Genomic DNA, 26456 nt, shown 5'->3' with positions numbered 1-26456 from the left:
ATCTCTCTGGACCCCACTCACCCAGCCCGCCACCATTTTGAAACGTTGCATTCTGGCCGGCGCTACAGAGCACTGAGCACCAGAACCGTCAGGCACAGGAACAGTTTTTTCCCCTCAGGCTATCCATCTCATGAACAGTTAAAACTATACTATAATTACGTGTAATACACAGCCTGGTCATTTATATTATTTAACATACCCTACTTCTTCTGCATTACATTCCCTTGCACTGTATATAACAGATTTGTATTTGTACATAGTATATGTATATTTTTGTCTTATTGTGTATTTCTATATATACTTATATTTCTATTCGCTTTTTATTATTATTATATTTTTTTTATTATTATCTCTGTCTTGTTGCTGTATTGTTTGTGCGCTGGAAGCTTCTGTCACCAAGAAAAAAAATTGTATGTGGAAGCATCCTTGGCAATAAAGCTCACTCTGTTTCTGATTCTTCTGATTTTAAATGAGAACGTAGCATTTTATTTCATTGCATTATGGGATATGTAGTTTCTAGTTGTACGTGACGTTGACGTGAATGCGGAAGTACGTCCCTTAGATGCGGCCATCGCGGGAAACACACGTCTGAAGTGCACGAGCAGTCAAGTGAAACCCGAACCGCTGTTTCCACGCGTAATTCACTGCACTATTTAGCTTGTGTGAGTTTTATCCTAATTTTAATGCTACTTTATATTTGTGTCAATGTCACTGTACTTGCTGAGGTCTGTTGCACTTACAGCAAAAAAATAAATAAATAAAAATAAGACATAAAAGTTTGCATATATATGTAATAATGCAAAAACTTTGCCTTTTTCTTGGTACTTTCAGTAAAGGTACTGAAATAGAATGGCTTTGTTGTCATTATAGTTTGAGAGTATTCATAGTTATGCCACTTTCCTGATGATAGCTTTGTCAATAGGGGTTCATTAGTATAGAAACAGATATGTGAATGCGATTTTTTTGTGTGTCCTGTTTATTTTAAACGTGAAGTTGTGGGCAGTGTTGTTATTTACTATGATATATTGTTAAAAATCATGATACTTTTGTGTAATTTCCCAAGGTAGCACGTCACATCAGTGGTCCAAAATGTCAAAGATTGAGAAGATGAGTATCCTTGGAGTGAGAAGTTTTGGAGTTGAGGATAAAGACAAACAAGTGATATCGTTCTTCAGTCCTCTGACAGTTCTGGTGGGACCTAATGGAGCCGGAAAAACGGTTCGTAAAGTGCTTGTTTGGGTCCAATTTGACTGCAGGTGATACAAGAAAAATAATCAGTTTTGAACAGAGGGGGTGAGTGCAATTCAGTGGCTAAGTATGGCAGAAGTTACAGCACTTCAGAAGAAATAGTTCACCCCAAAAATGAAAATTCTCTCATCATTTACTCACCCTCATGCCAATCCACATGTTTAAGACTTTCTTCAGAACACAAATGAAGATTTTTAGAAGAATATCTCCGATCTGTTGGTCCATGCAATGCAAGTAAAACGTGACCAGAACATTGTTGCTCCAAAAACCACAAAGGCAGCATAAAAGTAACCTATACGACTCCAGTGGTTTGATCCATGTCTTCTGAAGTTATATGATAGGTGTGGGTGAGAAACAGATCAAATTTTAAGTCCGGATTTACTTTAAGTTTCCTCCTTGTCCAGTAGGTGGCGATATCTACAAAGAATGCTCATTTCCAAAAACAAAAGAAGAATGTAAAAGTGAAAGTGGAGACATATAGTAAAAAAGGACTCAAATATTAATCTGTTTCTCACTCATACCTATCATATCACTTCAGAAGACTTGAATTAAACCACTGGAATCTTATGGATTACTATTATGATGCATTTATGTGCTTTTGGAGTGTCAAAATGGCACCCATTCACTTGCTTTTTACTGACCTACAGAGCTGAAATATTCTAAAAATCTTTGTGTACAGCAGAAGAAAAAGAGTCATACACATCTGGGACAGCATGAGGGTGAATAAATGATGATAACATTTTCATTTCTGGGTGAACTATCCCTTAAAAGGGGTAATTTGTCTAAATTTAAAGGGATAGTTCACTCAAAACCGTCTTTTTTTTTTTTTTTTTTTTTTTTGGTAATTTACACTCTTGTTGATTCATACCCATATGACTTACTTTCTTCAGTGGAACAGAAAAGGAGATGGTAGACAAAATCAGTGTTTGAATTTAGCTTTTATGGAAATGGAAATGGAATTTTCAGGGGCATTTTTTATTTTTATTTTATTGTTTATAAGGACATGTTTTTCTAAACACAATATATATATAAAAATAAACAGTGTCATCCTTTTATTCAAACACTTCAGTTGAATAATTTCATTAACATTAATTCTCAATCTGAATATTTAGATTCAGAATGTATTACCTACTGCTCATAATTATACATATAACTTTTTGGTATGCCTACCAATGACTAGTGTACTAAGAAAGATTATAGGCTATAATATGTTTCTAACTAATTAGTACTGTTAAACACCTAGGTATGAACTTAAATAGTCTTTATTTATCTTTATGTATGCATATTCGACCCATTAGAGAAACTTAAGTTATTGACAAGACATCTGAAAACCCTTAATGTTTGTTTTATTGATTTCTCAGACCATCATTGAGTGTCTCAAGTATGTCACTTCAGGAGACTTTCCTCCAGGAAGTAAAGGAAACACATTTGTCCACGATCCCAAAGTAGGTCATTTTTAAATACTCCCGCCTTATTTAAAAATACAGTACACGTAAACAAACGGAAACTGTTGTGATGTTTTTTTTTGTTTTGTTTTTTTTGCATGTGGCATGTAATGTTTGCAGTCTGTCATGAATTACATGCTTGATTCATATTGTCCATGCAGTTTTTGTTTTTCTTAGAGTGTTAATGATTTTGTTGGTCTGGTGTAGGATGCCCATGAGACAGATGTGCGAGCACAGATCAGACTCCAGTTTAGGGATGTCAATGGTGAAGCCGTGGCTGTCCAGAGATCAATGCAAAGTACACAGAAGGGCAAGAAAATTGAGTTCAAAACTCTTGAGGGCGTCATAACCAGAATCAAGTAGGTTTTTATATCATTTAACTACTGATTAACTTTTTATGGATGTCATTATTGACATTCTACTATTTTCAGTTGTGTGTGTGTGATTCATACAAAATATTCTGGAATTTAAACTTTGCCACACTAACTGTACTAGTTCTTCTCAGGTTTTCGGTTAGGTCATTAACATAACTCAAAGATGTGGAATGAAAAAATAGCTTAAAGTCTTTGCATGTAAAATATGTTATGACTTCTAAGGTCTTCAGTGCATCCATAGTTTGAACTGAAGACCTTAGAAGTCATAACATATTTTACATGCAAAGACTGTAAGCTATTTTTTCCAAAATAGTTTTTCAAAATGTTCTTTCTTCAACACCTACCAGTGCTAGTGTATAACATTTAAAGGCTATTAATATTTCTTATATCCATAAAAATTTATTTTGCATGGTTTTATTAAAATATTAAAGATATTTTTTTAATTAATATAAATTTAATTAATGTATTTATTATAAATATAAGTTAACAATGTATAAAATATAAGTTAAGTTAGAAATAAAACAGATTAATTAATAAAATATTATAATTATTATTATGATTTTATGATGTTTTTATTTTTTCCTATCATATCATGGGGGGAAATTACTAAACAAATTTAAATTGATAATAATAATATTATATTTTATTAATATATTTTATTTTTTGCCTAATTTATTTGATTAATATATTATTATTTTTTTACTGCTTTTGTATACAAAGCAGGTCAGTGTGTCACTTAGAGCATACGAGCCTACCTCTCTCGTGAAAGTCACTGAGCTTTTCTTTAGTAGACCGTTTGTATTTCTTTAAGTTGATTTGCTCTTGTAAGCTATTGTCATTTTTACATTGTGATTTAACTCTCATTCGGCACTTGGCAAGTGTAAATTCTGGACCCTGTTTGAAGGCCATGATTTGTGTGGTTTTTTTAATTTTTAATTTTTTTAATTTTTATATACTGTATATTATTATTTTTTGATCTGTGTTGACATCAGGCACGGTGAGAAAGTGAGCCTGAGCTCTAAATGTGCTGAAATAGACCGTGAAATGATCTCATCACTGGGCGTTTCCAAAGCTGTTCTCAACCATGTCATCTTCTGCCACCAAGAGGAGTCCAATTGGCCTCTGAGTGAAGGAAAAGCCCTTAAGCAGAAGTTTGATGAGATTTTCTCAGCCACAAGGTATTTTTATCTGGACAAAATTATTTTTTGTATTTTATTTTGTACCAGTGAGGTGTAATTCATTGATAAAATCATTTCCAAACTGTCAGAGTTTCAAAAGAAATTATTGTTTGTTAGATTAAAATGGAATAACAATGTTTTCGCAATGATTAAACACACAATTTTTATTGAGCAGTTTATGTAATATAAATGTAATTATAACGTGTAATGTTGCTCAAACCTTGCTCAAAAAGCTTTGATTACAGCTGATTAGCTGAAGATAACCAAAAATATTTTGCTTAAAGGTACATAAAAGTGTTAGAGACCCTGCGTCAGTTGAGGCTAAAGCAGGCAAACACGGTGAAAACCTGCCAGATGGAGCTCAAGTACCTAAAACAGAACAAAGATAAGGCTCAGGAGATCAGAGAGCTTCTGTCCACTAAAGAGGCTCAGTTAGCTTCCTCCAAAGAGAGTGTCCAGCGCATTGAAAGCCAGATTGACCCACTGGAGGTGAGAAGCTTGGGTTAACAAACTGTACAAGAGCATGTCTTCTTTTCTGGCTGTTGATTGTTTCATGATGAATATAAAAGTAATTTAATACAGATGGTGTTCATACGGAGCTAATTGATTGTTGCAGTCATTGTACATGTTTACGTGCCTCCATGTTTTCAGAATCGTCTAAATGACATAGACGACAGCATGAGGAAAGTGATGAAGTTGGATAATGACATCAGAGCTCTGGACAGCAGGAAGAAACAGATGGAAGATGATAACCGAGAACTAGAAGAAAAGATGGAGCAGGTAGCCAAAATGTATAGAAAGGGGTGATAACAAAGTCATCAGTTATGTAATTTTCACTGTTTTCAGTATTAAGTCATAAATGTCAGCTAACATTCATCTGAAAGTAGGGGAGGTGTTTTTCACTGAAAACATGCACAGTACAGGATGTTCAGTGAGGTATGGTTTTGGTATTTTTATCTGATGGAATGAGGGATTAATTTTCTTGTCTTTGAAAGTCTGGTGTTTCCATTGAAACTCATTTAATTCACTTTATTTTCCAAAAAGTTTTTGTAGACCACTGGACATCCAAAAAACAGTTGATGTTTAATTTTTAACAAAGAATTTACATGGAAATGCATATTAAATTAACATGAGTGTGATAGCCATGGTGCAGTGTTAGAGCACATGCTCCGGACACATTTAAGCTGCAAGGCCTGAAGATTTCCTTTCTTGATACTTTCCTATCTAATAAAACAGGCAGACCTCGTTTATACTGTAAAATTTCATCTGGTATGGAGGAATATAGTGCTGGATGTCATCAGCATAACAATGGAAGCTATTGTTCTTGAAACAGGGAGAACAACAAAGGACCTAAGACGGAGCCTTGCGGCACACCATATTTTGCTACAGTTAGGTTAGACAGCTGTTTACATAAATGTATAAATACAATAGTGTGAATATTTGCAAATCAGAGGATTATTCATTCATGCTTGCGTTCATTTGTGATCTGCTCCATCATTTTGAGTCACATTGACCCAGAATCACATTAGTTGAATGCACTAACATAAAAAGGAAGGTCTCAGCTTTGTAATGATATAATTGGTTTCTGTCATGTTTTATATGGAGATATTTATATTCACCAACACCGGAGCTTTAAAAAACATTTAAATGAGTTGTATCCATTCCACGTCTGTTGTTGCATCCCTGACAGATGATATTTTACATTTTAGCAATATGCTCTTCTCTACAGTTCTTTTTTTTTTCTAGGATAAATTTCCTGAGGTAAATGCACTGTTATGTGAAAGTTGTTGATATCATTGACGTCTTCCAGTGATTGAAACGCTGATTCGCTGATTTCATTAGAGATGATCATTTCAGCCAATTGCAGTGTCTCCTTCAACATCCCCTCTGATGTTCTTTTATATGTTTTCTTGCAATAATTAGTAGTAAAGACCAGGAGAGCTGATCAGAGGAGAGACGCCACATGCAGCGCCTTCCGACTGAACTGACAGCAGCTACAGCGATTTGATACACTGCATTAAAGAGCATAAAAACAACATTTATATTTAATTTATATTTAATTAAAAACAATAGAAAACCGAAAACAGTAAAAAATAAAATAAAAAGAAATTGACGACATTTTACGTATTTCTGGGCAATTGCGACTTCCAACTCATTTTAATAGAGCATGTTACATTTGTTTATACACATTTATGCAGGTTAGTTAAGACAAAAGTATGATATAATTCATATGATTTATTTTTTCTGTGGAACACAAAAGGAGATGTTAGGCAGAATGTTAGCCTCATGATTTACTTTATATGGAAAAAAAGATGCAGTGAAAGTGAATGGTGACTGAGGCTAACATGTGCCTACACTCTCCTTTTATCTGTGGTGTTCTTCAGGTGTTTCAGGGCTCAGATGATCAGCTGCAGGAAATGTATCAGAACCACCAGCAGACAGTGAAGGAGAAGGAGCGGAGGCTCACAGAGTGCCAGCGTGAGATGGACCGGGCCGGAAGAGAGTGTCAGAGAACGAACCGAATCAAATCCGACCTGCTCGTTGAGCAAGGTAGATAAACCTCCCTCGCTGTCCATTTATGATTCAGTACTGATGCACATGTGTTTCCTATATAACCTCAAACAGGAAGTAAATTACACTGATGGATCAAGTGCTCTTATTTTGTTTGTCATATTCAAAAGGGTCACTGACTTTTACAATTTTAGTGGTTTGTATATTCATACTTCGGGTGGGAGGGCGGCATGTCAAATGTTATATCATGGTAAAGGTGTATAGCCCAGCCATATTCATACCTTCAACATTTGCTCAGGGGATGTTGCTTAGTTTTGAAAATCACAAAAACGTAGAACAGAATAGCATTTTTGCTCAAATTGCATCAAATGTTTATTCCTCACAGAATTACTCTTTATCATTTTATTGTTTGTTTGAAGGCCGTCTGCAGTTGGAGGCAGACAGACACACACAGAACATTAAAAAGAGAGACACTCAGGTGAAGAATTTGGCATCTTTCCTGGAGTTGGAGGGCTGTGATCGGACCCCTCTCAGTGAGAGACAGCTACAAAGCTTCCACAGACAAGTCAAAGAGAGACTGGACCAGGACACAGATGCCCTCAACCAAACCATGGTAGATAGTTAGAATGTGTAACATTAGTTTATTCACATTCACAGTGATGCAGTGCTCACCTCCAAGCACATCAACAGCAACTTTGACAATGCTTTGATGATGTCATGTGTTGAGGTACAAAAGATATAATGCTAATCATTGCTCTCTTCAAAACTTGAGGCCTATTCGTGCCAAGAACGATACAACAAAATGCCTGAAATCACTGACACAGAAAAGTGTTTTTTTGCATCAAAACTATTCATACAACACACACGTTTATATACTGTGTGTGTGTGTGTGTGTGTGTGTGTATGTATGTATGTGTATATATATATATATATATATATATATATATATATATATATATATATATATATATATATATATATATATATAAATTATTATTAATGTTTTTATTTATTTATTTATTTATTTATTTTTTAGGATAAATGTGTATACAAAAACATATGTGAAATACACTCTGGTTATTCACATGCTTTTTTTACTATTTGTAATTTTGATTGATTATGATATGATGAAAGGCCAAGATACAAAGCAAAACACACATAAAAAAAATAAATAAATAAAATCAAACACAACTAAACAAAAGATCAAACACATACATATGCAGGAAGTTGATATATCCATCTTACGTAAAATCACTGTCAAATATCCATTGTGGTGACAATCAAATACAGCAGGCTGAATTCATTTTATACATGACATTGGCCCCCTCTTTTAAGGAATTATAATCATTATTTACCTTATATATCAGTTCTTCATACAAAGGTATTTTGTCAATTCACCCAGCTATTCTTCAAAAAGAATAATATTAACAGATTTCCAATGTCTGTATTGGAAGTATTATTCTACAACCTGTCCACAAAGCCAGTCTACACAATTGAATTTTGTGCTTATTCACATCCACTATCTCTGGCATTATACCCAATAAACAGAGAGCTGGACTTCACATGCTTTAATGCAAAGTACAACTCATTTTTGGAAATGTAACAGATATGTTGTCACATCAATATTGTATTATGTTTTGGTATAATGATAATAGTGGTTATAAATATTGTATAAGCATAAGGTGCTTATTGCAATAAAAACAAAATGTGTTTGGCATAATTACTGTACAACAAATTAACAGATATTTTGGTTGGGTAACATTTATTAATAACTTTCAATATGAACATGAATACATTTATAACATGTTAAGTGTACATTTAAATAGTTAGAAACATGATTTTGAATAATTATAAAAATCACTATAGGTGTTGTTATTATTACACAAAAACATTGTGTTTTGTGTAAACAGACAGATCTATTGTTTTGGGAACACTATAAGAACTTTCATTACTAACAATAACTTATTTAATTTGTTTACTTGGTTAACAATGTTAGTTAACTTGAACTAACAATAAACAATACTTTTACAGCATTTGTTAATCTTAATGTTAATTTCAAAATATACTAACACATTTTTAAAATCAAAAGTTGTGCTTGTTAACATTAGATAATGCATCATGAACTAACAATTTACAGTTGTATTTGTATTAACTAACATTAACAAAGATTAATAAATACTATAAAAATATATATACTGTTCATGATACCTAATGCAATAACTAATGTTAAGAAATGGAACCTTAGTATAAAGTGTTACCACATTAGAAAATGTACATTCAAATAGCTAAAAACACAATGACACTTTGATAAATTTATTTTATTACAAACTCTTATAAAGGGTTTCTTTACTTTTTTAATCTGTATATTTTTCTGCATTCAGCATGATATGCAAGAGAAGGAAGCGCAGAAGCAGCAAAGCATCGATGATCTCCGCGATAAGAAGACCGGTCTTGAGAGAACCATTGAGCTTAAGAGGGACATTCAGGCCAAGAAACAGCAGGAACTGAAGAACATAAAGTCTGATCTGCAAAGACTGGAGGGCTCGTCAGACAGACTGCAGGAGTTGGAGACTGAGCTTCAGAAAGCGGTTAGACCCGCAGACCAGTTACATATCACACTCCTGCATTAAACCACGCCATGAGCTTCAGATACAGATTTCAATTTGACTGTCTGAGATATGATCCAGATGTCAAATGCTATTGATATAGATCAGTAAGAAGTTTAATATGCAGCACAAACAGCCTGACATTTTGAGCCAAAGAAACATGCATGGTTTTGCACACCCATTTCAATTTTCTCTATATTCGCCTGTAGATATACAACACACACCATTACCTATGTAACAGAGGCTGTTTAAAAACTACTTTATGGGGCCTGGGTAGCTCAGCAAGTAAAGACGCTGACTACCACCCCTGGAGTCGCAAGTTCAAATCTAGGGTGTGCTGAGTGACTCCAGCCAGGTCTCTTAAGCAACCAAATTGGCCCGGTTGCTAGGGAGGGTAGAGTCACATGGGGTAACCTCCTCGTGGTCGCTATAATGTGGTTCTCGCTCTCAGTGGGGCACGTGGTGAGTTGTGCGAGGTTGCCGCGGTGAATAGCGTGAAGCCTCCACACGCACTATGTCTCTGCTGTAACGCGCTCAACAAGCCACGTGATAAGATGCAGTGGTTGATGGTCTCAGACGTGGAGGCAACTGAGGTTTATCATCCGCCACCCGGATTGAGGTGAGCCACTACGAGGACTTAGAGCGCATTGGGAATTGGGTATTCCAAATTGGGTATTCCAAATTGGGGAGGAAAAAAAAAAAACTACTTTGATCTGCTTCAAGTCAGTCACATGAGCTAAATATACCTGCATGCTTACATATAATACAGTGCAAAAGTTTTAGACACTTGTGAAAAATGTTCCAACCTCACGAATATGGTATAAGAAATACTTCTCGAAAACCAACTTATGTGACACTAGTTGTCCTCTATCGGAAAAAGCCTATGAATCAGGCAAATCATGTTTTGCTTTAAATCTACTGATTTAAACAGGTTTATACAGTATAAGGGTTATGTTTAGGGCTAAGGTTAGAGTTTGAGTTTAGCAAATACATGTATAATATAGTGAAACCCATGTGTGTGTGCTGACAGGAGCGTGAGCTTGATAATGCCATGCAGGCATGTACAGTGGACAGTCTGAAGGCAGAGGTGATTGAACTACAGAGGGAGAAAACAGAACTGGATCAAGCCCAGCGTAAACTGGACCAGGAGATGGCAGTGCTGAACACACACACCACAGCACGCACACAGATGGACATGCTCAAGAAGGACAAGGTGAGATTACATGACGCCAGCACTCGCATATCCGTGAGCACCCATCCATTGAGATACTGATAGTCTTAATGCTGAATTCAGAAACAAATGCAGCAAACACAACAAAATAAACCTTTCGCATTTCCGGTTTTGGAAACTGTTGCACTTTATCAGGGGAAATGGCCCTGCTGGTGTATAGAGGGAAATGGGATGCCATAGAAAATTATTATAATTTTTTTTTATTTTTGCATTTCTATTTCCTAAAAAGCGAGAAGGATTTTGACAGTCAGAAGAGAGAAATATGCCACATTTAATGTCACTCCAGCTGCTGCATTTTAAACTAGGGCTGAGCAATATGGCAAAAATGCATTTTCTTTTTTCTTTTTTTTTTTTTTATATAGGAAGATTCATGTACATTTTTCAACTTAAATGTATTCAATTAAAAAGTCCAACATGATTCAAATAAAATGTTCTTTATTAAAATGCATGGCAGCCTGGTTAGAGAAATCAAAGTTCTTTTCATTATAGAAAACATACTGTATATGTGCAAGAAAAATGCACAAAAAAAACTAAGTGCACCACACAAGAAGTCAGCAGTGTAAATGTAAAAATAATTAAAATCTGATTTATTTAAAATATCCCAGATGTTCAGAAATAATAGTATAAAATAAGAAAACTGCAAAATACTTTTTAGCCAATGTAGGTATTCTTTTAAAAATGATTAAGTTTATCTAGAAAGTACTTATTACTAGGATATCATAAATTCCTCACGGCGCCCTCTAGCGGATATGTGCGGTACACGCTGAGCAACGCAGCAATATGAAACGGTAAATGATTATCGCAAAGTTTGTCAAAATGATCTCTTCCCAAATGTTGGCTATAGCTGCAGTATGCTTGAAACATGTCACAGAACAAAGGAATAATTAGCTATCAATCTGAGTCATCATGGTTAAAGGAGCATTGGATGTTTGATTCTCCCATTTATAGCCTGTCCAAATGATTTGATATTAAGCGACCAGTAACTGTCACATCCGTAACATTTTACATGTCATCAACATGCACAGAACACAGAGGCCCGTTATGGTCTGTTTAAACTGGTGTATTCATACATGCTAAACAAAGTTGAGCTACAATCACATTGTACAATAGCATTCGGCACCACAACAGCTTTTATAAAATTCTTCATGTTGTTGACCTATGTTTCCTTAATTTGGAGCACTCACTCATGTGCAGCTGATCAGATTGGTGCGGCAACAAGCCAAGTGCTTGTTCTTCCTTATTCAGCCTTTGGTGGATTGACAGCGTATCGATCTATGACATTTGCTAATATTTTTATGTACAACATCAATTCCTTGATTTAAAAATATTATAAAAAATAAATAAATAAAAAGATTTCACAAATCAAACAATATACCCTTTCAAATTTTGAATTGTGGTATAATGGATAATGGATTATGCCGTCCAGACCACTAGAGGGTGCCGCATGCTCACGCAGCGCTGGCTGAAGCACTGAATGTAGACAATATTTTAAAACAGCCTTTTCAGGTTTAGTAATCACGCAAGGCCATATTCCGATTTCAGTCTTAATTCAATCAATCATGCAGCATTGATGGATATCATACCAGTGTCTCAAAAGTCAAAGTCTGCTGGTTTCAAAGAGTTTTGGATGGTTTCCCTCATCATGTAGCCTATAGCTAAGTGCCATTTTCACAACTATCACATTTGTAATGCTGGTTTTTCCACATTAATGTGAGAACGAGAAAGAATATAAATGAAATAATACATGTTCTTAGGAGTGCCAACCTTTCTACATATTGTGCCTATTATTATTTCTGGATTGTGCATTTGAATTCACTGAGTTTTTACAAAGTGTGTTACTAATTAATTATAAATCAACCACTGGTCTTTCATATCAGCGTTTCCATGCTTATAACCGACATGCCGATGGTTTTAATTTGGTCAATAATTGGCCGATAAAGATCGTCAGCTGATACATTGGGGCATCCCTAAATGAGATCTGAAAAGAAAACAGTCCATTCACTATAAGATAAGCTACAATCTCACTAATGCTAATAGAAGCCTGTAACCACAGAACAAGGCTTATCTTGCAGTATGTAACTTTAGCACCTAAATATCAGCACGACTTTATATTGATTTCATGGACTAATTGACATACAGTATATATTTACCAATAAATTTAAAGGTTAAATTTGTCATTTCTGTGCCTAAAAGAATGGCAGAAATAATAACTGTATTCAAGAATCAGTTTTTTTGGCATAATTTTGGGGGAATTAACCTATAAACCTATTATACCCATCAACCGAACGTAAATGTTTTACTTATACTGCTTCTTTTTTTTTTTTTTTTTTACCCAGTTTGGAATGCCCAATTCCCAATGCGCTTTTAAGTCCTCGTGGTCGCGTAGTGATTCGCCTCAATCCGGGTGGCGGAGGACGAATCCCAGCTGCCTCCGCGTCTGAGACCGCCAACCCGTGCATCTTATCACATGGCTTGTTGAGCGCGTTGCCGTGGAGACATAGCACGTGTGGAGGCTTCACACCATCCACCACGGCATCCACGCTCAACTCACCACGCGCCCCACCGAGAACGAACCACATTATAGCGACCACGAGGGGGTTACCCCATGTGACTCTACCCTCCCTAGCAACCGGGCCAATTTGGTTGCTTAGGAGACCTGGCTGGAGTCACTCAGCATGCCCTGGGATTCGAACTAGCGAACTCCAGGGGTGGTAGCCAGCGTCTTTTACCACTGAGCTACTCAGGCCCCCTATAATGCTTCTCTTTTATCTATTTACATTTAATTCAATTCATGATTTTTGAGATTATGTTCTCATCTGTAAATATTTTCTTCAAACACACTGTTAAGAAAGTTGCAGATTGTACATACAAAGCAAAATACTGCTTAAAAATCAGCAACTCTTTTATGTTTTGTGTCCATTTTTGTTCTTTGTTCATTCTTTCTTGTCATTGTTCACAATTGCATCTTCAACTATTGCAAATTCTGAATATAATACAAAGCAAAGATACTGGGTAAATTAACCTGTCTGCTCGAATGTCACAGTTTTGATATCCTTGCCAAATCAGGCTTTGCAAAATGGCAGTTTAGTTCATCAAGACAGGAAATAGTTCAACTCTGCTCTGGATTCCAGATGGATAAAGAGGAGCAAGTGAGGAAGATCAAGTCGAGACATAATGAAGAGCTGGTGGCATTGTTAGGACACTTTCCTAACAAGCGAGAGCTTGAAGACTGGATCTACACCAAATCCAGAGAGATTAATTCTACCAGAGAGCGCCTCAGCAAACTCAAGTGAGTCACACACTTTACGGATTCATTCTTCACCAACCTTTAATAGTCTAAACCAGCGATTCCCAACCAGTGATATGTGCACCCTAAAGGGTACTTGGAAAGGCTATGAAAAATGAAAATTCTCTCATCATTTATTCAACCTCATGCCATCCCAGATGTGTGACTTTCTTTCTTTTGCAGAACAAACACAAAAAAAGATTAAGAAGAGTATCTCAGCTTTGTAGGACCATACAGTGCAAGTGAATGGTGACCAAAACTTTGAAGCTCCAAAAATGACTTGGAAGTTAGCATAAAAGTAATCCATATGACTCCAGTGGTTTAATCCATGTCTTCAGAAGTGATATGATAGGTGTGGGTGAGAAATATGTCAACATTTAAGTCCTTTTTGTCATTTTGCATTTTGCATTCTCTGTGCATATCGCCACCTACTGGTCGGGGCTAGTCAAAGGTGGAGATTTATAGTAAAAAAGGACTTAAATATTGATCTGTTTCTCACCCACACTTATCATATCACTTCTAAAGATATGAATTAAACCAATGGAGTTATATAATTACTTTTATGCTGCCTTTTGAGCTTCAAAGTTTTGGACCCTGTTAACTTGCATTGTATGGACCTACAGAGCTGAAATATTCATCTAAAAATCTTCATTTGTGTTCTGCAGAAGAAAGAAATTCATACACATCTGGGATGGCATGAGGGTGAGTAAATAATTTTAATTTTTGGGTGAACTACACCTTTAAACCTTTAAAACAGAAATTATGACTTAAGTACTAGGGCTGTCAAAAGATTCAAATTGTTTTTTGTTTGTTTTTAGTTAACGCCTTAACACAGGTCAGATACTTCTTATGCAAAGAAAGTAAATTCTACGTAATTTGTGTGGATAACACATGTGGTATATTTGCATACAAAGACGGTAGACAAAGATTTTTGCAACAGTGCTCTTCACTCGCACCTTTCCGCAACAATATAATGTTTTTTGTTTTCCATTTTTTAATCCCATCAAATGTCTTGGCCAATCAAATCACAGAAGCCACAATCAAATTGAATGAAGGGACCACGTAAGACAAAAATGGTTGTGAAACAGTAATGTAAATATCTACGTGATGAGTAATATGCACACATCACTGACCCTACAGAAAACACCGGCCTTTATACAACCATCTACATACTTGAAACTTATTCAGTTTCATATTTGGCTTCCTGAGGATGAAGTCATCTTCAGGGCAGAGGAACATGCAGTTTAATATTGAGCTGGTGATGTTTAGTCTAGACAGACTGCTTAGGAAGGTCTGGTAGGAGTGTCTAGACAAATTACAATGACAGTTCATATTAAAGAATTGCACCCCACAATTCTGCGATCATTCATTACACACACACACACACACACACACATATACACACAGCCATACAGTATGTAATGTTCATGTGTTAAAAAACCCTTAAATGGTTTTTGTGTCCTGGGGGATACAAATATTTAAGAGGCTGGGGAGAGGAGCATTGACTGAGTTGGTCAAATTTTTGCAAATACTTTGTATATAGTCTTGCATTATCTCACAGTCTTATCTAAAAGTGAAAAGGCAGCATTTTTTAAGAAGGCAGCTGGCCTTGATATAAAAGCTCCTATCTTTTCAATGTTATTTTCATGATTTCTGCAAGCTATAAATATGTAAATAAAAGCATTATTTTAGGGAAAAAAAAGAACATGGAAATGTATTATGTGGGCCCTTATGTGTTGTCCCAGAATAAACCATCTCTCAAATGCTTTAATGCTTACATAAAAGCAATATATTCAAAGGGGTGAATAAATTCCTAATAAAATCAGTATCAGCAATATCACTCTCCTATGTGTTACATCCCAGGAGTAGCTGTCGTAGCTGTATAATTTCTAGATATTATTGCAAATTAATTATTTGTGTAAAGAAAATGCATTTAGTTAAAATATATATAAAAAGTGAAAATCTAAACTAGACATGGGCCAGCAGAAAATAAAATCCTTATTGTTTAGGCCTGTTTGGGTGAAACTCTTTAATTGTTTTGTGTCATAGTAAGGAGCTTGCATCTGGTGAACAGAAGAAGAGCCACTTCACAGCAGAGATCAAACGTAAGGAAGAGCAGCTCGCCAGATATGAGGAGAGACTCTTTAACCTGTGCGGCAGTCAGGACTTTGAGGATGAACTGGACAAACTGCAGGATGAACTGGATAAGAGCTCCAAACAGAAAGGTAAAGACTTGTTCACTGTGCTCATGCATTCACACAGCAGCAGAATATGGTTATCAGTCCTCTTTTGAGCCACAGTCACACTTCACTTTGCACTCCATTCACTTCGATTCGTTCGCATTAGAATGCAGGAGACTGGAAACTAGGGTTGTGCGGTTAATTAAAAAACAGAGATTGCAATTATGGCTGCTGCAGTTAACTAACTGTGAAAAGTTAAATTCAATTACGGAATTCCTTTTAGGTCTACTTCCGTCACATATTTTTCAATTTACATTACAACATGTTTTTTTTTTTGCTGCATTGAGCATTGTGACCGATCACAGACATGTCCGTGGTGCACATGAATGCAATGTTTAGATTCTATAGGTAGGCCAAGATGGTATATTTTTCTTTGAAGGAACACTTGAGTAAATGCACACCTTAAATTTAGAGGTGCAGGTTATGGCATAAATTACCAAAGTTCAGCCATGAAACTGTATTTGTCGCAAGCTTATTCTTTGAACAAACAATATCTGTGAGCCAATCTGCTCGCTCACATGTGACATGTTAAGCCAGTCGGCTCGCATGGTGCAAGTCTGCCAAGAAAAATATCCTATCAACATGTCATACCCAGATTAACATGCTAAATCTTTCCAAGAGTTGTCATGACTGAAATATAAAAAGGAAAATCTATAACTGCACTACTGAAATTACAAGTTCATTATGTAATGCGATAGCCACTGTGCACTGCACATGCATCAATTTTGTGGTCAACCCAAATGCAGCACTCTACACTTATTTTTTATATTTATTACTCATATTAATGGTTTTAGGTACTTTATTCATAGTCACTGTGATTGCAGGCATTCACAACTTCACTATTCACATATTTAAGAACAGAAAAGAGGCTTACTTGGTCATTTTTCATTGGCAGTATTCAAGACGCTCAGGACAATTTAAGAGTTACACCTGTTGGTAAATTGGGTTGTCAATCAAAAAACACTGACTGTCGTTGATGCATTTTTAGGCCCTTTTCTTTTCTTAATTTTTTGTTCTATATTTAAGTGGGAAATCTACAGAAAAAAACAACTATTTTAATAAAAAAAATTTTTTTACTTTTAAAGACATTTGTGAATATTGGAATTTTTTTAATTTTTTAATTTTTCTCCTAATTTGGAATGCCCAATTCCCAATGCGCTTTTAAGTCCTCGTGGTCGCGTAGTGATTCGCCTCAGTCCGGGTGACGGAGGACGAATCTCAGTTGCCTCCGCGTCCGAGACCGCCAACTCGCGCATCTTATCACGTGGCTTGTTGAGTGCGTTGCCACGGAGACATAGCGAGTGTGGAGGCTTCACGCCATCCACCACGGCAACCACGCTCAGCTCACCACATGCCCCACCGAGAACGAACCACATCATAGCGACCACGAGGAGGTTACCCCATGTGACTCTACCCTCCCTAGCAACCAGGCCAATTTGGTTGCTTAGGAGACCTGGCTGGAGTCATTCAGCATGCCCTGGGATTCGAACTAGCGAACTCCAGGGGTGGTAGCCAGCGTCTTTATCACTGAGCTACCCAGGCCCCTGTGAATATTGGAATTCAAATTCTGTTGAAGTCTGCAAATTTTGTTTTGGTGTTCTCTGGGTGCAAATTCAGAGTAAACCTTGTAATTGGTAAATGACTTGTTTAATAATAAACAGAATATAGAAAGCATTATGTCAAGTATAGCAAAGAATGTAGATATGACATAGCAAGCTGAGGTGGCAATGTTAGCCCCTTTAACCATTGAGTTTATCCTGTGTCGCAATGGACATACCTTATAACAGATATCTTGAAATCCCCTTAGATGGAATTAAAATATACTCATCGACCACTTTATTAGGTACACCTGTATACCTACTTATTCATGCGATTATCTAATCCGCCAATTGTGTGGCAGCAGTGCAATGCATAAAATCATGCAGATACGGGTCAGGAGCTTAAATCAGTGTTCACATCAACCATCAGAATAGGGAAAAAATGTGATCTCAGTGATTTCAACTGCACTGGGGCATGATTTTTGGTGCCAGACAGGCTGATTTAATTTTTCTGTAACTGATGATCTCCTGGTATTTTCACGCATTCCCAATTCACAAAAGTCATTAGAGTTAACTCAGAATGGTGCCAAAAACATTGATAGCCAATTTTGTGCGGAGTGGCTCAAAAGAAAGTTCAGTGAGCGGCAGTTCTGCAGATAGAAACGCCTTGTTGATGAGAAAGGTCAACAGAGAATGGCCAGACTGGTTTGAGCTGACAGAAAGGCTACGGTAACTCAGATAATCACTCTGTACAATTGTAGTGAGCAGAATAGCATCTCAGAATGCACAACATGTCGAACCTTAGCGGACGGGCTGCAACAGTAGAAAACCACATCCGGTTCCACTTCCTTCAGCCAAGAACAGAAAACTGAGGTTGCAGTGGGCCTACCATCTGTGTACCTTGGCAGAAATCCAGATTCATCAGACCAGGTTATGTTTTTCCAGTCTTTAACTATCCAGTTTTGGTGAGCCTGTGCCCACTGCAGCCTCCGTTTCCAGTTCTTAGCTGACAGTAGTGGTACCCAGTGAGGTCTTCTGCAACTGTAGCTCATCCGCCTCAATGTTCGGCATGTTGTATGTTCAGAAATGCTTTTCTGCATAGCACTGTTGTAACGTGTGTTTATTTAGGTTACTCTCACCTTCCCGTCATCTCGGACCAGTCTGACCATTCTTCTTTCATTAATAAGCTGTTTTTGCCCACAGAACTGCTCTCGCTGGATGTTTTTTGTTTTTTGCACCATTCTGTATCCATTCTAGAGACTGTTGCATGTGACAATCCCAGGGGTTCAGCAGTTACAGAAATACTCAAACCAGCCCGCCTGGCACCAACAATCATGCCACAGTCTAAATCACTGAGATCAAAATTTTTCCCCATTCTGATGGTTGATGTGAACATTAACTGAAGCTCCTGACCCATATCTGCATGATTTTGTACATTACACTGCTGCCACACGATTGGCTAATTAGATAATCGCATGAATAAGTAGGTGTACAGGTGTACCTAATAAAGTGGCTGGTGAGTGTACAGTATACATACAGTGCATTCATAAAGTATTCAGACCCCTTCATTTTTTTCACATTTTATGTTGCAGCCTTATGCTAAAATGCTTTAAATTATTTATTTATTTTTCACATCAATCTACACTCCATACCCCATAATGACAAAAAACAGATTTTTCATAACTTTATTAAGTTTATTAAATTACAAATGTATTAAGTATTCAGACCCTTTGCTATGACACTTGAAATTTAGCTCAGGTGCATCCTATTTCTCTGGATCATCTTTAAGATGTTTCTACACTTTAATTAGAGTCCACCTGTGATAAATTCAATTGATTGGACATGATTTGGTAAGGCACACACTCTATATAAGGTCTCGCAGCTGAAAATGCATATCAGAGCAAAAACCAAGCCATGAGGTCAAAGGAACTGCCTGCAGAGCTCAGAGACAGGATTGTGTTGAGGCACAGATCTGGGGAAGGCTACAAAAAAAATGTCAGCTGCACTGAAGGTTCCCAAGATCACAGTGGCCTCCATAATTCTTTAATGGAAGAAGTTTGGAACAATCAGGACTCTTACTAGAGCTGGCCGCCTGGCCAAACTGAGCAATCAGGGGAGAAGGTGTTACATCCCTATTAGTCTAGGGGTATCGAAGGGACATCAACATAAACCAGAACAGAATCAACTAGAACAACCTTGTGCAAATAAACAGAAGAAGGCTTAAGCAGACCACTAACAAGGCTTGAAGCATAAGAAGTAAGCTTTACTGAGAATAATTAAACGTATTTACATATTTACATATTTACATAAACATGGTCCAACAAAAGAAAACACAAAAAAGGTGAAAAGGGAACAAGAGTGTTGCCAACAAAAAGAAACAAGGAAAACCAAAAAGCCAACTAAATAAAGGCAGAAAAGGCTTACTGAAAACAAAACACAAAATAAATCTGCCTACTCTTAACTAAAACAAAAACTTACAATTGGTGGCAACCACTCCTTACCTGGTGTTACTAGACAGTGTTAAGGTCTACATGTTGCAACATGTACAGGGCCCCTAACCTGTTCCCAATTCAAAAATAAAACGAGCCTCAAGAAAGGTCCAAGGACCTTACAAAGTCAAAAGAAGAAAACAAAACAAAGAAAACAAACTGAAAAGCTTTACAACAAAAACCACAAGCAATACAAAACAGGTCCTCTCATATAACAGCCATCTTGAATTGTATAGACCTGGGTGATCTCAGGTCTCCATGTGCGATTGGCTGATCACACAAGACAGGCGACGATTGGCTGAAACAAATACAAATGGATGAACCAATGGGGGACAGGCTCCTGCAACAGAAAACACACAGAGAGAAAACAAAACACATACGCCTACTGGGCGTAACAGAAGGGACTTGGTAAGAGAGGTGACCAAGAACCCGATGGTCACTCTGGTTGAGCTCCAGAGATCATGTGTGAAAATGGGAGAAACTTGCAGAAGGACAGCCATCACTGCAACACTCCCTCAATCTGGGAATTGACAATTCCAGGTGTGCAAAGCTTGTCGCATCATTCCCAAAAAGATTTGAGGCTGTAATCGCTGCCAAAGGTGCTTCAACTAAGTATTGAGTTAAGGGTCTGAATACTTATGTCAGTGTGGTATTTCAGTTTTTTTATTTTTTATTTTATAAATTTGTAATTCAATAAAGTTATGAAAAATCTTTTTTTTTTTTTTGTCATTATGGGGTATGGAGTGTAGATTGATGTGAAAAATAAATAATTTAAAGCATTTTAGCATAAGGCTGCAACATAAAATATGAAAACAATGAAAGGGTCTGAATACTTTCTGAATGCTCTGTGTGTGTGTGCGCACGGTGAATATATAGACTATAAAAGCTAAATTTGGTTAATACTTTAATATAGAACATTGTAATGGAGCCAAGTCTGCATCATTTCAAAATAAGTGTTTCGGGATTGTTTATAGTTGATCATATTAAAAGTCTCACATCATGCACCAAATCTTCATTTATTCTGATTATTACTGGGATTTCGGTTGGACAATAAACTACATCTGGGATTTTATTCATTTTGGATTTGGAGTCTTTATGTTCTATGCCCGTCATAGTAAGGAAAGACTTCTTTTTTTTTTTTTTTTAACATTCAATAAATACATTTTAAATACTCGGCCGATTAATCGGTTATCAACATTTTACACCACCTTATCTGTTTCGGCAAAATCCACTATCGGTCGAATTCTTATTTAAACATTATCTTGACCAAATTTTTGGAGATTTTGTCAATTCCCTGTTTAAGTAGATAGGAGCTGTACTTATAGCTAGAAAATAGGTGTCAGGAGCATTACAAATATAGCCGCCAGGTGACCTGACTTGGCTTAAAGAGACTTTTGAAATCAGTCAGTGTTAGGCTTATGTTGAATGAACAGGATCCAGAAAATGAATGAGTAGATCAGGGCTCCAGACTGCGACTAAAATGGTCGCAAATGTGACCAGAAATAAATGATTGCGACAATAATTTAAAATCTATTCGCCATTGGTGAGAGTCGGGAAGTGTGCTTTTATATGCGGTTTCGTCAGATGTCATCTTGTGAGTTATTGAATACATCTTTAGAGTGCCAGTGTGTCTCGTGCCACTTTTCACCCTTTCTGTTGATGATATGAGCTCACTGGCTGCACACAACAACAAACACATCACAAGCAATGATGTCCAATTCGTGAATGGATGACTCTCTTGAACTGGGTCTTCGTAATGAATCACCCGACAAGAGCTTGATTGAACTCAGGAGCTCGGGTTAGTAGTTTGAATCAGATTCACTTTCTCAGTGAATCAGCCATCAGTGTGTTCACAACTGGGAGCGCAGACATTTCAAATAGTAGTCCCATGTGAATTTCAGGCTTGTTTATAATTAAAAGTCCAGTGTTATCTACCAAATCTTTTCCTGGTTATTATTGATTGGGATTGGAGTGGCACAATAAACTGCATCTGAAATTTCATTCAGTTTGCACTCTTGTAGTCTTTGTGTCTGGGATATCCGGTAAGAGTAAAGAAAGACTTAGATTTTTTTTTTATTATATATAAATTATACATATAATGTATTTATTTGTGATGTGAGATCCAGCTTTTGGTACTTAGGACCATTGAGGGAATTACACAAGGTGTAAACATTCACTGATGCTCAAGAAGGCAACACACTACTACAGTATATGCATATTATATTTTATGTAAATAACTTTTATGTAGATTCTGAAGGGCATTACTAAATAAATTTGTTTTATATTTTGTCTCTTATATTTGTATAAATTAATAAAATAATAAGTGTGAAAACTTATGAAACAAAAGGGGAATGCAAATTTGTGCACTCAACTATACAGTGTATATATTAAACACACGATTAATGAGCTATCAGCTGTCTTTTCTTTGGCTTCTATCTTGTTTTTGAACAACAAGCTAAATCGTGTAGTTCTGTGATGTGGCAACTAAAACAGCAATTTGGCTCCTAAATGTTTCAGTTTAGGAGCTAATGGCTTAGTCAATTTTTTAGTCTGGAGCCCTGTAGATTGGATATCCTGTATAAGTGAAGACACTAAGTTTTTGCTCTATATTCATGAAAGAATCCATTCAAAAATGCTATCAATATCCTTACAATATGCTTTCTACAAGTATATTGATTAGGGTTGCAGATTAATATTTTTTTATGTCCTTTTTTCATTTAAAGCATGAACAGTTTTAGATTGGAGCATTAATGTGAATGCTGTGTGAGAAGAACATGTTTCGTGTTTTTGGCCATAGCATGCAAATTATTCGGTGATTTTATTGGCTGTTACACTCATATGACTTGTGCAATGTTGAAATACGTTTTTTATTATTATTAATAATATTGCAAGCATCTGTTTCATTTGTATTTCTGTCTTTCAGCCCTTATTTTGAGTAGCTATTGTTTTCATCTGCTCTTAGATATCAAAGGTTGCTCTTTATAAAATTCACCTAAAAGTTTTTTACCATGTGAAACTTGTACTATCATACTGGAGTTTCCTCATATTTTTAAAGGGTGAGTGCACACTATATTTCTCTATCAACCGTAACCAAGGGAAGGATAGTTCAGTGAGTTCAATGCTAGAGCTTTTCTTTGAGCTAACTTTTTTCAGCCATTTATATTTCTAAAAAGAGAAAAGCGTTATTTGATTACACCTGATAACTTTAGTGTAAATAAACAGAACTGCTCAATGTCTTATAACTCACTGACTATGGGGCTGTGAACTCTTAATTTAATATGACGTGAAGCAATACATAAATGAATTAATGTTAAGTTATTAGCTTTAATTTTCATTGCAGCAAATGTAGGTGTGCTGGCTGATGTTATCAATGTTCAGTTGGGATTGAGGGCCGACATCCATAGGCTTAATAGGTTTAATCCATAGCATGCTCTTCTGAAGTTTTATTTAACTCATTAAAAGTATTAAAAATACCACATGTATCTTTTTGAGTACCTTGTGTCACTATTACAAGTGACCCAGCAACAGCGTTTTTTTCCTCCATATTTTGTGATCATTTCTATAAAATTCATCTTAAAATGAATCAACACACATGGCACGCAAAGACTCTCAGACAAAAGCAAAAGCTTGTCAGATGAACTAGGCAGCAGGCAGCAGTTGCTACAACAGGAGTGGTCAGTAAAACTTAACGAAAGGTCAGTTGACCAAGTAGGCATAGACATTGGCTAATGCCAATAATCTTAAAATGCCAAATATCAGCAAACTAATCGGCTTGGCCGATATATCTGTATTACCATGTTCTTTCTGTAATTCTCACTTTCTCTCTGTCTTCCTCCATTAACAGCCATGTTGACGGGGGCCACAGCCGTGTACAGTCAGTTCATTAGTCAGCTGACAGAAGAGGGCGAGCCCTGCTGTCCTGTATGTCAGCGTGTGTTCCCGTCAGAAGCTGAGCTCCAGGACGTCATTAATGATATGCAGTCCAAATTGAGGCTTGTCCCAGACAAACTGAAGAACACAGAGCAGGACCTTGAGAGAAAGGGACGCAGGCGTGATGAAATGATTGCACTAAAACCCGTCAGGCAAGAGTCTTTGTCTTCACATACTTTTGTAATGGGATGCCATGAGTTATCAGTTATAAACCAATCGGCCTATTGAAACCTAATAATGTCCTTTATTTTGACCGCAATCCTTTTGTGCTGTTGGAAAATGTAACTGTCAGATTTAATGTCCATCCATTTGTCCATCCATCTTTCCATCCATCAATCTAGCCATCTGTCCATCCATTCATCTACCTGTCCATCACTCTATTCTCTGTCCATTCATCCAACTGTCTTCTATCCATACCTCTAGCCATCTATCATCTGTCCATCACTCCATCCATCTGTCCACTCATCCACCTAACAATCATTCGACTCATTCATCCACTCATCCATCACTCTGTTATCCATCCAGCCATACCTCTATCCATCTATCATCTGTCCATCACTCCATCCATCTGTCCATCCATCTACCTAACAATCTTTCCACCCATTCATCCACCCATCCATCACTCTGTTATCCATCTGTCCATCCATACCTCTATCCATCTGTCATCTGTCCATCACTCTGTCCATTGGTTCATCACTCCATCCATCTTTCCATTCATCCACCTATCCATCTGTCCACCCATCCATCTCTCTATCCTCCGTTCATCCATCCATGCCTCTTACCAGCTATCATCTGTCCATCACTCCATCAATCTGTCCATCCACACATCCATCTGTCCATCCATCGACCTAACAATCTTTCCACCATTTATCCACCCATCCATCACTCTATTCTCCATCTATCCATTCAACCAACTGTCTTCCATCCATGCCTCTTACCAGCTATCATCTGTCCATCCACCCATCCATCTGTCCATCCATCCATCCACCCACTCATCCATCACTCTATCCTCGTCCATCCATCCAACTGTCCTCCATCCATGCCTCTATCATCTAGCATCTGTCATCACATCTTTCCACCCATTCATCTGTCCATCCATTCATCATTCTTTTCCTCCATCCATCCATCCAAATCTCCATCCATGCCTCTATCCATGTCATTTGTCCATCACTCCATCTTTCCATCCATTCATCCACCCATCCTTCATTCTATGCTCTGTCCATCCATCCAACTGTCCTCCATCCACCCATCCATCTGTCATCTGTCCATTGCTGTCAATCTGTGCATCACTCTATCATCCACCTATCCATCACTCTAACATCCATTCATCCAACTGTCTTCCATCCATGCGTCTATCCATCTATCATCTGTCCATCTCTCTATCTACAGTGCATTCATAAAGTATTCAGACCTCTTCATGTTTTCACATTTTGTTGTGTTACAGCCTTATGCTAAAATGCTTTTTCACATCTATCTACACTCCATACCCCATAATGACAAAGCAAAAACCAGATTTGAACTTCGCAAATTTATTAAAAAGAAAAAACTGAAATAATCACATTGACATAAGTATTCAGACCCTTAACTTGGTACTTAGTTAAAGCACCTTTGGCAGCGATTGCAGCTTCCAATGTTTTTGGGTATGATATAGAGCCCAACCGATATGGGATTTTTGAGACTGATACCGATTTTAGAGGGGGGGAAATTCACCAATTGCTGATATGTTGGCCGATATAGTTAATTTTTTAGCTGGAATGAAAACAGACCTTTTCTATGTGGATTGTGCACCGATATGCAAAGGTACTCGGAAGGCTGCATTCTTAAACAAATATTTTTATCAAAGAATATTTGACATTATTATTATACATTGTCAACAAATTCTAGAAATGAACACTGAGAAAATAAAGAATAAAAATAAAATAAATAGCTAAATAAACATCAGTACTATATGTTCAGTATCGGAGCCGTTTACACGACAAAGTTTTCAACCAAAAAACGGTTCGTTTACACAACAACGGCATTTTGGGGCCTGAAAACGCAAACTTTTGAAAACGTGTTTCAAAGTGCATGTTTTTGAAAACGAAGCTGTTATCGTCTCCATGTAAACATACAAAAATGCGAATTTGTGAAAACGATGACATCATGCACACGCGTATTACATGTTCAGTCTATAGGCATGCGCGCAAGTACTTCAAAATGCGTGAGACATTCAAAACTACAATGGCGGACTACAGGACTGTGTTTCAGCTTAGATGTTATGTGAGCTTTGGAAATCGACTCTTTCTCGTGCGGGAAATCCTTCCGTCCCATATTTTTGCTTGTCGGATAGTGGGCTAAAAATGCATCCAAGATGTCAGAATACTTATACTGGCATAACTCC

At 36.8% G+C, this 26456-nt stretch overlaps 1 protein-coding gene across 3 annotated transcripts in view; it reads left to right on the top strand.

The window, feature by feature from the left end:
* The first annotated feature begins 555 nt into the window (after positions 1–555).
* The window catches only part of rad50 (RAD50 homolog, double strand break repair protein), a 42410-nt gene continuing 16509 nt past the window's right edge, over positions 556–26456 (top strand). For 2 of the 3 annotated variants that reach the window (XR_007895444.1, XM_051680127.1), the window contains exons 1-14: positions 556–662; positions 1068–1218; positions 2610–2693; positions 2901–3052; positions 4060–4245; positions 4530–4734; positions 4897–5025; positions 6630–6795; positions 7176–7369; positions 9138–9344; positions 10393–10575; positions 13725–13882; positions 15929–16104; positions 23991–24228. Coding sequence is in view for 2 of the 3 variants with exons in the window: in XM_051680127.1 (XP_051536087.1) it covers positions 1090–1218; positions 2610–2693; positions 2901–3052; positions 4060–4245; positions 4530–4734; positions 4897–5025; positions 6630–6795; positions 7176–7369; positions 9138–9344; positions 10393–10575; positions 13725–13882; positions 15929–16104; positions 23991–24228 (2207 nt within the window). In the remaining variant the exon portion in view is untranslated. Of the gene's footprint in view, positions 663–1063; positions 1219–2609; positions 2694–2900; positions 3053–4059; positions 4246–4529; positions 4735–4896; positions 5026–6629; positions 6796–7175; positions 7370–9137; positions 9345–10392; positions 10576–13724; positions 13883–15928; positions 16105–23990; positions 24229–26456 lie in introns of all 3 variants that reach the window. The other variant, XM_051680128.1, reaches the window with a different exon arrangement.

This window comes from Myxocyprinus asiaticus, chromosome 40 (genome assembly GCF_019703515.2).
Source record: "Myxocyprinus asiaticus isolate MX2 ecotype Aquarium Trade chromosome 40, UBuf_Myxa_2, whole genome shotgun sequence".
In the NCBI taxonomy this organism is placed as follows: Eukaryota; Metazoa; Chordata; class Actinopteri; order Cypriniformes; family Catostomidae; genus Myxocyprinus; species Myxocyprinus asiaticus.
Note: the sequence above shows the minus strand (reverse complement) of the source record. Positions and strands in the feature narration are given on the sequence as shown.